This window comes from Gobio gobio (assembly GCF_949357685.1).
Source record: "Gobio gobio genome assembly, chromosome: 11".
Classification (NCBI taxonomy): Eukaryota; Metazoa; Chordata; class Actinopteri; order Cypriniformes; family Gobionidae; genus Gobio; species Gobio gobio.
Genome location: NC_137104.1, coordinates 27,315,873 through 27,330,383, shown reverse-complemented (window position 1 = coordinate 27,330,383; position 14,511 = coordinate 27,315,873). Strand labels below are relative to the sequence as shown.

Here is a 14,511-nt window from a genome sequence, read left to right as displayed (position 1 = left end):
CATATTTAGAAAAGAACAAGGAAACATGATTAATTGTCATGAAAGAAAAAAATCTTCATGGTCCTAAAATGACTTGGACATGTTTTTTGTGAGATTTGCCCTCTGAATACGAAGACTTGCATTTCATCATCATCCATCTGAAATATCTGGAATCTACTAGCCAGGACTTACATCGCAAAGCATATTTTACGTACATAATGGCTAACAATAAAGATGGATATGATAGTGATCGTATTTTTCTTAGTATAGCTTTCTATTAATTTAATCTGTTTTTTTATTCCTTGCCTAAAGTACAAAAGTAAGAGAGAACATTCATTTCTGCTGTTTGAAAAAGAAAAACCTGAGTTAGTTCCAAAAGCAGCTTTCCATTGAAATGTTTTGATTGGTGCTTGTGTTTCCCTGACAAACTTCCCCCAACTAATCCGAGCACTCCGGAGGTAAGGGGGTGTGGCTCATGTCCTCTTCTTCTCCTGTTGAGGTTGTTGATTTCCCCTGAGATCCTGGTGACAACTGTTGTGCTTTGATTGGACAGTTGGCCACCATGTGGGAGATGCTTTGGCAAAAATGGCACTTTTTTGGCTGAGGTGGCAGTTGGCATTCTTTGGCATGATGATTTGGCCCTCCACAGTTGAAGCATCTGTAAATGGTGCGGGAAAACAAAGGTGTTATTTGCATGAGACACCACTAGAGGGCGGTCAAACGTTTGAAATCAAGAGACATTGAGGATGAATTGACATTCAAGGGTAAGAAAAAATATGAGCCAATTAGTATTTAGCATGTGAAGCATTTATGATTATAAGGCAGGCAACTTGTTGGTTAACCAAACGTAATAACCAAGTTATTATTATTAGCATTAACAATAATAAATAAAAAACAACTTTAGTGTAATAACTTATTCACAATTTGCATAAATATATAAATAAATGCAAGCTTAGTATGATGGCTTACTCACAACTTATTTATAATATATATTTATAAGTGACTTTTAAGTGAAAAAACTAATAGTTTTAATATGATAACTTATTCACAACTTGTTTTATGAGTCACGTAATAAAAATAAATACAATACATTTTAATTCAGTTTTAAATGGTTCACTTAAAAATATTTGTATTTGAGTAAATTTGAATTTAGCATTATAGCTTATTCACAATTTATTAATTACAATTTACTTTCATGAATACATTTATGTATTTATTTGTTTAGTATAACTTATAAGCACATTATTTACGATAAAAAATGAATAAATAAATAAATGTATTGGAGTTTAGTATGATAACTCATTCATGACTTATTTACGAGTCACTGAAGAAAAATCAATACATTTGAGTTTAGTATGATTAAGTTATTCACAGCTTATTTACTATTCACAAATACATATAAAAAAAAACAATAATTAAGAGATTAGTATGATAACTTATTACTTATTTACGAGTCACTGAAGAAAAAATAAATACATTTATTTGAGTTTAGTATGATAATTCACAACATATTTATGATTCAAATAAATACAATTAAAGTTTAGTATAATAACTTATTGATTACTTATTTACGAGTCACTGGAGAAAAATAAATGAACACATTTGAGTTCAATATTATATGGTTTACTTAAAAATATTAAACAAATCATTAAATTTGAGTTTAGTTTGACAACTTATAAACAACTTATTTTCGATTGAATAAATAAATAAATGAGTTAAGTATGATAACTTACAACTTTTTTACGAATCAATTAAAAATATAAACAAACAAGCAAATAAAAGTTGACATGATTTGCGCTATATTCCAAGTCTTCTGAAGCTGCACATAGTTCACAATACCCTTTTTACTTTTTTACTTTAGAGTCACTTGAAAAAATAATTCATAAATAAGAGTAGTAGTTCACATGATCTGTGCTAAGTCTTCTAAAGCGGAATGGAGTTTAGTACACTTCAGTCTCACTTAAAAATATAACAATTCCCATTTTTTGGGGTTGGCTATTCATTTAAATGAAAACTTCCTGTGCATTTAAGCCCATCAGCTCTCTACTACATTGTCTCCCGGCAGCAGAACTGAGGGGGGTGTTATTGATCGGCCAGAGGAAGGAGGTGTGCTTTGGAGGAGGTTGGGCATCTCTTTGGCTCTTTGTTTCAAAATGCAGCATGACCTTTGCACTTTGATCCCTGCTCTCTCCTGCCCACCCCCACCCGGTTCACATACATCACACCTCAGGGTTGCTATGGCAGCATTCACCTCTGACCTTTCTCAGGCACCTACATCTGTTATAAATTAAAAGGACAGGATCTGATCCTCCAAACAGACAGAGAGAAAGATGGAGTAGCAATGATAAGCAGCAGGAGAAAGTATATTTTACTAAATGGAAAATTGCCATGTTGAATTTGCTGCAGAATTGACAGGACTGTCACTACTGCAACAATGCGTCAATGCTGCGTAACAGAGCTTATGACACTCATTCATGCACAGTTGCCAAAACTGCAATCGCTTTGATCGGTTCAGATCCACACTCAACCAACCGCTGTGATTAGATACAGCTGAGGATTGTGGGAGGTGCTTATCAATAACCTGCAGTTCTGCTGTGGGGGGTGGGTGACTCCGTGTGCCTAAATTCTAAGCTATGAGGTTTTAAACAACCTATTGATTCAGCAGGTCAAGCCACCAACGCACAGGGTGGGGGAAGGAAATGCTCGTCGAGATACTGTGTCAAAGCAATTCAAAAGCAACATCCTGAACACTTATATATAACCAAACAATATCAGTAGGTAGTAAGGGTGAGGATTGTTTAGTACGATTCTCACCTGTCAATAACATGACCAGGTGAGTCATTATATATATATATATGTATGTATGTATGTATGTGTGTGTGTGTGTGTGTGTGTGTGTGTGTGTGTGTGTGTGTGTGTGTGTGTGCGTTCGCGCGTATAAACTGTCATGTTCTTGACAGGTGAGAATCGCCTTTTAGGATGTTTATTCAGCTTTGTTTGACATACATACAAATATTATATTCTACACTGTAAACCCAAATAAGTTGGCAAAACTCAAAATGTTTAAAGGGTTAGTTCACCCGAACATGAAAATTCTGTCATTAATTACATACCCTCATGTTGTTCGACACCCGTAACTACAGTGGTTCTACAATAACTTTATAAAGCGACGAGAATAGTTTTTGTGCGCAAAAAAAACCTAAATAACGACTTGTATAGTGATGACCAATTTCAAAACAAGGCATCATGAAGCTTCGAAGCGTTATGAATCAGCGAGTCGAATCATTATTCGGATCGCGTGTCAAACCGCCAAACTGCTGAAATCAGTTGACTTTGGCGATTCAAACCGCTGAATCGACTCACTGATTCATAACGCTTCGAAGCTTCATGATGCCCTGTTTTGAAATCGGTCATCATGATATAAGTCGTTATTTAGGGTTTTGTTGCGCACAAAAACTATTCTCATCACTTTATAAAGTTATTGTAGAACCACTGTAATGAGATGGACTTTGTAACGACGTCTTTAGTACCTTTTAAGGGTCTTGAGAGTGTAAAGTGCATTGTGTCAATGGAGGCCTTTCAGAGCCATCAGATTTCAACTAAAATATCTTCATTTGTGTTCCGAAGATGAACAGAGGTCTTACAGGTGTCGAACGACATGAGGGTAAGTAATTAATGACAGAATTTTCATTTTTGGGTGAACTTACCCTTTAAGTTAAGAAACTCAAAGTTTAAGTAAGCAGAACTGGCAGATTTTTATTTTGTACTTTTTAACTGTTCTTAACTTGAAATGTTTGAGTACACTAATTCATACATTTGAATTACATTTTTCATGTAACCTCAATATTAACATTTTCATTAGTATAAACAAGCTAATTCGAAAAATGATAACTTGCTAATTTGCTAACGTGTTAACAATAGCACGGTATAGCACTTGCTGAATAAGCGCAGCAATAGAAAGCATTTAACATACTTGCTCTCAAACCAAGCCGCATGCACCATGATGGTGATATGTGACTCTTCAAAAACCCACAATAACAGAAACTCTTCCGCATTAGCATAAAACATTAATCACTAAATCTCCAAATTAACATTACACTTAATCTTGCACAAAAAAAAAATAATATATAACACTTAATTTGAGCATTTACTCTCTCTTTCGAGTGCCATGGTCAAAGCATGCTGGGAAATAGAAATCCCAACCCAGTTTCAGTTAAACTCTAAAATAAATAATTTCATAAAACTCAAAACAATAATACAGTTCAGTTTACTTAAAATGTATCAGTTCTGTGAGCTTGAAAGAAAAATAAAGTGCTCATAAAAGTTAATTTGACTGAACTAATTTGTTTAATTTAAGTTTGTCCTACTCAAACCAATTCATTATTTTGAGTGTCAGGGTTTGAAGTGTATGTTTGAGGGTTTCACCTTGGCATTGGCCATGCCTACTAGGAGAATGACTGGTGAATGTGAAAAGACTCCACAATTATCAGATTGGTGAATTCTGTATACCTTCATGAAGCATTCATCACATGGTGTAGGTGAAAATGTGTAGTACAAAACCGACAGCACTCACCGATCTCCTTTTGAACGGCGCTTTTGGGCACCTTTGGGTTTTTTCTCGCTGCCTATGCATGGTGCCCCGTCTGGCCCCGTCACCCATAAAGACTCCAGACCCTTAGAGGATCTTTTGAAGGTGAACTCCACAGCTTCCCCTTCCTTCAGACTGCGGAAGCCCTCCATATGAAGCTTGCTCTGCAGAGACATGGTAGAAACACTGCTTTAGATGTACATCTACATCATGAAATTGCGGATTTATCTTTAAAAAAAATGCTTGATAAATATGTAATATCATAAGTTTAAATACTTGTATTTAAAAAAGGGTCGGTAATCATGTATATTTATAAACATACACATTTATTTATTTACATGAATATTAGGCTAGGGTATTGTTTGAATTTTAGCGATTTAGATTTTTTATTCTGATTTTGCTTATCGATGGTAAACAAAAGTCCAACATTTAGATATCAAATATATTTATTTTGTCTTTTTGCAAAACATTCTGTTGCAGCTGAATACCATGAACAAAAATCAGTAGCCTAAAGAGAGCTTTCTGACCCCCCTGTAGACAGCAACGTTATTACCGGTTTCAAGGCCCAGAAAGGCAAATTGTTAAAATAGTCCATGTGACTACAGTGGTTCAACCTTAATGTTATGAAGCGACAAAAATACTTTTTGTGCGCAAAAAAAAAACTAACAAAAATAACGATTCAACAATTTCTTCTCTTCCATGTCAGTCCCCTATGCTGTTCATGTAGTAAACACAGTGCAGTGCTTCTGGGTTTTACGTCAGAACGCCGGCTCAGTATTGGCCAGCTCCTGCGTTAGCATCACGCGCATGCCTCGTTGTGCTCATGTGAACAGCATCGGCCAATAGGGAGTCGGCATTCTGACATAGAACTCGGAAGCGCTGCACTGCGTTTACTATGTGAACAGCGTAGGAGACTGACATGGAACTTGGAAGAGACAAAATTGTTGAATGAAGTTGATCTTTTGGGGGGGGGGGGGGGGGGTGCGCACAAAAAGTATTTGTTTCATAAAATGGACTATTTTACCTTTCTGTGCCTTGAAAGTGGTAATAACGTTGCAGTCTATTGGGGTCAGAAAGCTCTCGGGTTTCATCAAAGATATCTTAATTTGTGTTCCGAAGATGAATGAAGGTCTTACGGGTTTGGAACGACATGAGGGTGAGTAATTAATGACAAAATTTTCATTTTTGGTTGAACAAACCCTTTAAGTATCCGATTCTAGAATTGGAATACATTTTTGATTCCCAACCTTGTACCAGCCCCTTCCACTTGCCAAATTATCATTTTTAATACAAATTTAATAGAAAATAATAGAAAAATATATGCAGCTGTTAAATGTATTTTTATGCCATGTAAAAAATGTCTATGTAATAAATTTGTATGTACTCTCATGGTGATATAATCTATATTATATAGCAAATCTCAACTGTTTGATTGCTTGTATCTTTGCAAAATGTAAACTATTATCACTTAGCTCTATTTATCTAAATGTAGTTTATTACTTTGTAGTTGCATGTTGCATTTAAGTGCCATCCAGTTCTGGACAATAAAAGATTATCTTGCATTTATTAATTTCATTGTTAAAGGCCCTTTTAACTTTTGGAAGTACAGTCAAATAATAAGTTGAAAAATAAAACACAATAATAAATTACTTCAGATTTTTTAGACTGTAGGTGGAAGATCAAGTCTAGCTTAATGCATTGTGGGATACATTATCTACTAGTGCAGTCTTCTCTGTTGTATACTGCACATTATAGCAAAATTCCCACTTTGTGCAAGCCACAAAATAGGTTTAATTAAGCGCCACATTGAATAGTCAATACACTTCAGCATTAAAGGGATAGTTCACCCAAAAATGAAAATTATCCCATGATTTACTCACCCTCAGTCATCCTAGGCAGTCTGCTGGACGTTAGATATTTTACTTTATAACATGTTAAATATGGATATTTTTGATTACAAAAACCAATTGATTCACTTCAGTAGGCCTTTATTAACCACTGGGGCCATGTGGATTACTTTTATAATGGATGGATGCACTTTTTTGGGCTTCAAATTTAGGGCTGCCATTCCCTGCCATTATAATGCTTGGAAGAGCCAAGACATTTTTTAATATGACTCCGATTGTATTCATCTGAAAGAAGAATGTCATATACACCTAGGATGGCTTGACGGGGAGTAAACCATGGGGTCATTTTCATTTTTGGGTGAACTATCCATTTAACCTTTCTCTCAGAGCTGTGCAATTCAGTAAGAACCAGTAAAAACACCATCTTCCCTGCCCCCAACAATGTTGCTACATCCCCTTCACTCTGGCACCAACACAACGACCTCTTCACATAACACCAAGATCAAAAAGGCTTCCTCATCTGGTCTCTTCACCAATTAACTTTGAAGATCTGCATCCATCAATGGCTGTATCCAAAACTGAAGGCTCAAACCAGCAACCTACACAATATGGTAATATATTATAGGCAGTGAAGGATATATCTATGCTTTCAAAATTCAACCAGCCAATGGTATCTTAGCAGATTGGATGTTACTCAAACAACACATATGTACCTTTGTTGTTTCTCAAGAAAAAGCAATGAAAGTGCGGCTATTGAAATGACTGGGATGGGCAGATGAACTTCCCCAAAATAACGCCATCTGGTTAAATCTCACCCTGGCCATCAAGCACTGGGTTTGCTGTGGGAAAAGGTGGGGGAAGCTCACATTCCTGAGATACTTGCTCTACACAGGCATGGAAATGGGGATTGAGAAAGAATCTACCTTTAAAAACAACCTTCTGCTTATACTCTTAACAAACAACAACTTGGAGACCAAATATCGGACTAGTTTGGTGTATGTGTGAGATCATGGTATCAAGTTGACTACAGCCATAGTGTTAAGAGAATAATTGGGCGCACTTTATATTAGGTGTCTTCAACTACTATGAACAAAAAAAAAAAAAAGTACAATGTATTGTGTTCATTTTGCATTTCAAAACCCTTTTGCTGCTATTGAGGTGGGATACGGGTAAGGTTAGGGACAGGTTTGGTGGTTTTGGGTGGGTTAAGAGGTATGGGAAAAGTCTACCATTATAGATGTAATTAAATGCAATGTACAATGTAAAACATATATGTGTACACATTAAGTGCATTGCATCAAATTATTCATTTAAATGTTAGTACATAGTAGTTAAATAAACCTAATCTAAAGTGGGACCGAATAAGTTACTTAGTTGGTGGTCTTAAAATCTGACCTTGTAGTAAAACTGCTTATCTTCTCACAAGGATATGCTTTAGAAGAATGTTTTTTTTACACATTAAACTCTTAATGGTCTGTAATAAATTCCATACATTCTCTCTAAGAGCAAAACAGCAGGCTGCTCATATATTTTACATATTTAATTTGGCAATGTTTTTATTGCATTAGCAGTTGTACGTATTGCAGCAGTTCGGACATTGAATGTCCGGTGAGTGGTGCAAAAAGGTTAATGCTATCACATTTAGAAATAACCAACCAAAACCTAACCAATAGTGTTAACAACAGCAAAGGTGTTTTTATTTCACATTTGCTTAAGTAACCATGCCACTTTAGCAACCCAGACCTATATCTAACACATATGGATCTCTACCAGTCGTGATAATATAAAACTCTCCTGATAATAGAGAAACAATTACTAATAGAGAATAAAATAAAACATATTTCGTTACCTTTTGGAGGTTGGAAGGGTTCAGTTTGAGCAGATGTTTTATACCATAATCACTGTCCTCGTCAGAGCTCATTTCCCAGTACTTTCAGCATCTGGATCATATTCACAATCTCAAACATATTCTCAAAACTATCCTTTTCAACATCTTCAAAATCTATATTTTGATCGCTGGCAGCTTCTTCACCAGATCCACCATCAAGTGACAGTTGATTTTCGATTGTGTTCAGTACTTGCTCTGCAGTAAATCGCTGAGCCGTTTTACTGATGATACTTCCTATTCTTTTGTTTTCTGCCTGCGGTAACTATGAGTGAAACGTCACTTCATCATTGTGTATCAGACATTGCCACCTTGTGGAATAAAGATGAATTGCACTTAGTCATAAAAGATTAAATTATTTTTGTGCAGAAGAAAATCTTCAGTAGCCGCGTTTTCATTACCCGTCAAATTGAAATTGTGAATTGAAAATGCGCCCAAAGAAACAAAGAAAAACTCCCATATATCGCAATTCGAAAAAGGACATTTCCGCAAAACTTCAATGGAAACATTACATCGCATTTACAGGTCACCTGGCATACGTAAAAGTTGATCATTCTTTACAGATGGCGCGGTATGTTTGGACTGAAGACAAGACAGAGTACTTTATTAAACTCATAAAAGACAATAGAATTACAGAAATACTGGATTCTAAACAACAAAGAAATGCCACAAATTATCATTAAGACCTTGAAGCAGATTATGAGGGAGAAACTAGTGCGGTGGCTGGGATATACATAAACCTACCAACATACGTGGCATCATTTTTGGAATGACTTATCGCAAGATGAAAAAAAAAAAACATTGGTTAATGGAAACGCCGTCATTTCGCAATAGTTTTTAATCAACATTTAGAAAATATCGCAAGTGTTTTGCGCACATCTGTAATGGAAACGCGGCTACTGTTACACACCTTGGGTTGTTAGTGACCCTACACAATTTTTACTAAAAAATTAATGGGAAAACAGGCATTCTTTTATAATTTTTCTTTCTTGTTATATTGTTTATAATGAATTGATTGTGGAATACTAAGAAGGTTGACTATCTTTAAAAAATGAATGAGGAAGAGGATAGTGAATGACGTCCCGGGTCACTAAACACCCAAGGTATGCATTTAAGGGTTAAACAGCTTGCTGAAAGGCTTCAAAGTCGCAATTCCCAACACTGATACACTAGGTGAGACGTCTGCAGCGGTCCACACTTTGGCTCTCACATGATGTCAGTCTTGACTCTGACACCCATTTCACAGGGGGGGGGGGTCGCTAGAAAAGTGCCTCCCAACCCCCGCCAAAGCTTCCTGAAACCATCCATGGCTCCATCCTTTGACCTTCTCTACCACTCACCCTCTTCTTTTACTACAGAGGTTTTTTTTTATCAATGAATTCAGCTAACAACCCCCTCCCCCAAAATACTCCCTCCCTGCCCCCCCTTTTCCAATCTCCTGGTCTCCATTCCCAACATTCTCTCTCAGCATGTCTTTCAACTATATTTCACCATTAATTATGAAATCTCTCTCCACTGACCCCTCTTTTTGGTCATCCTCGCACACAAACACCATTCATTCAGTGATTCAGAGATTTAAGGAAGGCAGGATTTCCTTCTGTAGGTTTGACAATGACAGCCATTGTCTTTTTTTTTAACCTGGTAGGTCCCATGGAAGTCACTCTACTCTGAGCATTATCAATATATCCACAGAAAAAAAGACTCAGGTGGGTCTGAGCGCTGCTTACCTCCAGATTATTAAAACCAAACCACCCAAAAATGTCCAGAAATCTTTCTCCAAACATCCAAGGTCAAATTCACACTGCATTACTATAAATATTGTTCTGAAGTGCTGGCCGCAGTTAACCAAAATGTTAATATTGAACAGGTCTTAAAGGGACAGTTGACCCCAAATTTAAAAATCTATCATTTAATCATCTTCATGTTGTTCCAATCATGTATGACTTTTTACTTCCATAGAAAACAGATATAACCAAAGATCACCAATTTCCTGGATCCACCTTACTACAAAACCATTTAAAAATTCTTGAAAGTATAATTTTTTTTCTCTGTTCTGCATAAGAAAGGAAGTTTTATATGTACTAAATGACATGAGGATAAGTAAATTATGACGGATTGTTTTATTTTTATTTTGGGAGAACTATTGCTTTAAGGAGTTATTGATTTATCAGCCGATTCATTGGCAATTTTTTTTAAATAAGCAACAAGCGATAACTATACCCATTTGGCTGGTTTATCGCACAAAACCTTGATGTGAGGTTTACATACATAACCACAAAAAAAGGAAAACGGATTGTCTGATGTAATCATTATTTATGATCTACACAACAAAAATATAGGCTATGTTTGCTTCCAATTAACATAATTCTCCAAAATGTGCAGTCAATGTCAAATGTGAACCAATCAAGTACTCAAAAATAATTTTTTTGAAGATTGACATAACTGAGACTGTAGTGTAGCTTGTTTTACATGTACAAATTATTTTTATGTTAATTGATACATGTAGAATCTATATACATGATGGATCCAATTTCGTCTTCAATGTTCCCTGCATTAAAATCACTTAATTAAATCAACATAACTCAATGCATGTATACTTTCAGGACATTTTTAAAAGGCATATTTCACCCAAAATTTTACATTATTTATTCTCACTCATTTTGTTCAAAATCTGTATGATTATCTTTGATAATTTTAGAAATATCCCCATACAATGGAAGTTAATAGTTACCAAACTGAAAGTCATACAGGTTTGGAACGACATTAGGATAAATTATGACAATTTTCTATTTAGTTTGAACTTTCCTTTTACTGAGTCATCAGTTCAGGGTATCGATGAAGGGGACTAAACACACCATGCTACTCTGATGTTCCCATCTAATGTGCGGTCAATCAGACTTACAGGTGATGTATGCTAAGCCCTAACACCCTCTGTTCAGCCTCCCAGACAGCCAGTCTGGAGGTAACCAAAGACCTCTTACTTACAGAGAGACAGAGAGATCACTTGACACTATGTGTAGGGCTGCTTGCCCGTAAGATGCTCTAATCTCTGGGTAATTTTACACAATGACCTCAAGTCATGAGGCAGCAGCTCATTTGGAACAGGGTGATAGGTGATCCACTGTTTGCCGACTTGCTGGTTGTTCGGTGGCAATAGCTTGTTAAATTATTGCTGAGTGAGAAGGTAAGCGTTCAGGACTGGAGACGGTAAACTCGACAGGATTTTTAAAATATAGCACTTTGTGTGAATCCCTGCCAATCTGTGTGATTTTAAATTCAAGATATACACTGTGGTTTCATTTTTTGGGCTGTTTGTCTTTATTTAAACAATGGTATGGAAGGAAAGTTGGAATTAATGAGTTGACATGGAACAAGGACACTGCAGACCGGACTTGAACCTGTGTCCCTGTGAGCATGAGCGACAGCTTACACATGAATGACAAGAAATAACATCTTTTTGGGACATTTTGATGCACAGGAATTTACCCAACTCATACCAGAAATAAAAACAGCTTTTTTTTTGCCAAATATTTCAGACCAATCCTTGGAAGTAATGTAAAAGCACGGGCCTGCAAGTAAATTTAAAATAAAAATATATATCTAAGAGGTTAGTGCCACTGGTAAAGTTTGCACTTGTTTTATACTAAATTGCACTTATAGCATTGATTAGTTTCAATGGCTTAATAATTGTGCATGATATTTTAAAACAATGGCAAAACAAAATCAGAAAGTGTTTTCTGACTCTTTCAATTCTCACAAAAATCAGTTACCAACACATCAGTTTAAACCTCCAAACGCCACCAGAAGTGTAAAAAAACAAAACACCAAATAAATTAAATAATTCTAAATAAAAACTACAGCATGATAAAAAAATAAAGGTCCCAATTAGAACCAAACCAAGAGCTTTAAAGTCCTATGTCAAATAAAACATGTATTTTAATCCAAGCTAGGGCTTTTGTCCACAGCACACAAAACATCCAGACCAGAAACGACGCAACAAAATCACCATACAGCCAACTGAAGAACCCATAAAGCGAAAAATAGTGGCTGGTAAAAAGAGGTTTTTTTGCTGAACGAAAGAAGAACTTTTATTTTTTAAGAATGCAGGTTTTGATAGCCTATCTAATATTTAGACGATGATGCTCGTGCATTAACACCCAACATTAAATTATAGCTTTATTAATGACAGCTACATGATAATTATAAATGTACTATTACTGAATATTTATAGTTTATCATAGTAACCAGAGTTTGTGTCGTTTAAACCATGAGTGAATAAAGCTATGAGATGACAAGGGACAAAAAGGCCTTTGGTCTACAGGTCCGGTCCATTAAAAACGCAGTTGCTCTCACCTGATGGACGAACACATCCACGGGTGAGTCCAGACAGATGTCCTCCCGATGGGTCATGGACAGGAAGCCGAAGCCCATCCGCACGTTAAACCATTTGCAGACCCCAGTGCCACGGAAAGAGCCCGAGTCTTCCTCGGAGCTCGCGGCTTCCTCCTCCTCTGTCTTTGCACAGCCCCCTTAATAAAAGCACAAACGCACGAATGCCTGTTAAAACTAACTTTACAAACACAAATATCGCCATCGAAAGTGGAAAATGAATAAATAAAATAAATCAGCGAGCTCTTACGTTGCTTTTTCGACATGTAGTGAATTCATTACGCATGGCGTGAAAATCCCAGAAGATACGTGCGAAACGCTAGCCAGTGAATGAAATGCGTCTCGCAAAGGATTTCTCCTTGCGCACATAGCTATACTTTCTCTTTGTTCAGTACTTATTTTACACTATTTAAAACCATGCTTTTATAAACCAAAATAAAATGTTTGTTTGTAACGCAATTAAATGTCTTTATATTAAAAAAATACTCTTTTTTTGAAGTTACCTGTTGATTTCTTTACAGATTTTGTTAACAGTATTGAAAGTGAATACGCAATAATTAATATAGGCCTAATTCCCCTCAAGAAATATAGGCTATACACTTATGTCTTAAATTAGGCTACAATCATCAATAAATCTGGGAAATGCAAATTCCAAAATTGGGAATATTTTAACCGGGCCACGAGAAACTAGGCCTGCTAGCCTATGTTTTCCTCTATGTGTCAGTGATTTAGCCGTATAAACACGTCACATATGCCTATATTGAAATAGATTATCACACAATAGCCTATTCGTATTTATTTTATTTTTTTAAAAGCATTAAATTATATGCTATACAACACTAAAATAGCTGAAAGTTAATTCATCAATGCGCGTACTCGTGCACTCTCAGTAATTAATCATAAGCACAAATGTGCACCCGCTCACCTGTGTAATATTGCTCATAAACAGAGCCCATTTCACCCATCTCGCCCATCAACCTCCAAATAAATCCCGCGTACAGCAAAAGCTTCAGATTTTCCTCCACATTTCAAAACTCCAGCTAAAACAAACTTAAAACAAATAATACAACTTTACCGACGCCGAAAGAAACGAACAAACAAAAGATTTGGGGTATACATTTTAGCCGTATCGACGTGAAAATTGCAGGGCTTCTGGGAAAGAGCCCTTTGTAAAGATCTCCAAATCTGAAAGACAATGCAGGAGATCCGTCCCACCCCCTCTTCTTTATTCCACTCTCTCTTCACTGACCCCCCACTGGAAGATCACCCACGACCTCACCTTCAGCCATGTCTCCAGGATGTCTTCAACCTCTTCTTGGTTCACACCACGAAGAAAGATCATAAAACAGTGGTCAGTGTTTATTCCTGAGTGAATCATATAGGACACGGGTCACTGTAGCATCTCCTCTATTAGGCTACCTCCCTCAGTTTTAGGTCAAGTCTTGATGCTCAACTTGAGCTGATGAATTGCACGTTTCTGCAGCGATGGGGTCCAAATTCGCCAATGAGCCAATCACAGATTGAGAACGAGTAAGCTTGGGGAATAGGAAGTGGCCTTCCCTCTTAAACCTATGACCCTCAGCATGATGACACACACCACATAGTGGATAGACATTGAGAAAGCAATCGAAGCCTGACCACTTTCTTATAAATACATTTAAAAAACGTTGATTTGTTGCATCTTAAGGCATTTGTGTCTCACATTCATTTTAAAAATCATACGTGCTCTTCGAAAACACTAATATTTGTAATATTGTGTTATTTTAATATCTAGTAGGCTATATAAATTATGATAGTTAGCAAAAGTTTGTTTAGGGCTTACA

The 14,511-nt window shown here is 36.3% G+C and overlaps 1 protein-coding gene across 1 annotated transcript; it reads right to left on the bottom strand.

Annotated features, from left to right (window-relative positions):
• Window positions 1-417: 417 nt before the first annotated feature.
• lin28ab (lin-28 homolog Ab) lies at window positions 418-13,662 on the bottom strand (the record flags this gene model as incomplete). Its single annotated transcript, XM_079829333.1, has 4 exons — window positions 418-637; window positions 4,553-4,731; window positions 12,653-12,828; window positions 13,614-13,662. 4 exons carry the CDS (start codon window positions 13,660-13,662, stop codon window positions 418-420), a joined length of 624 nt encoding a protein of 207 aa, XP_079685459.1.
• Between the last annotated feature and the right edge of the window lie 849 nt (window positions 13,663-14,511).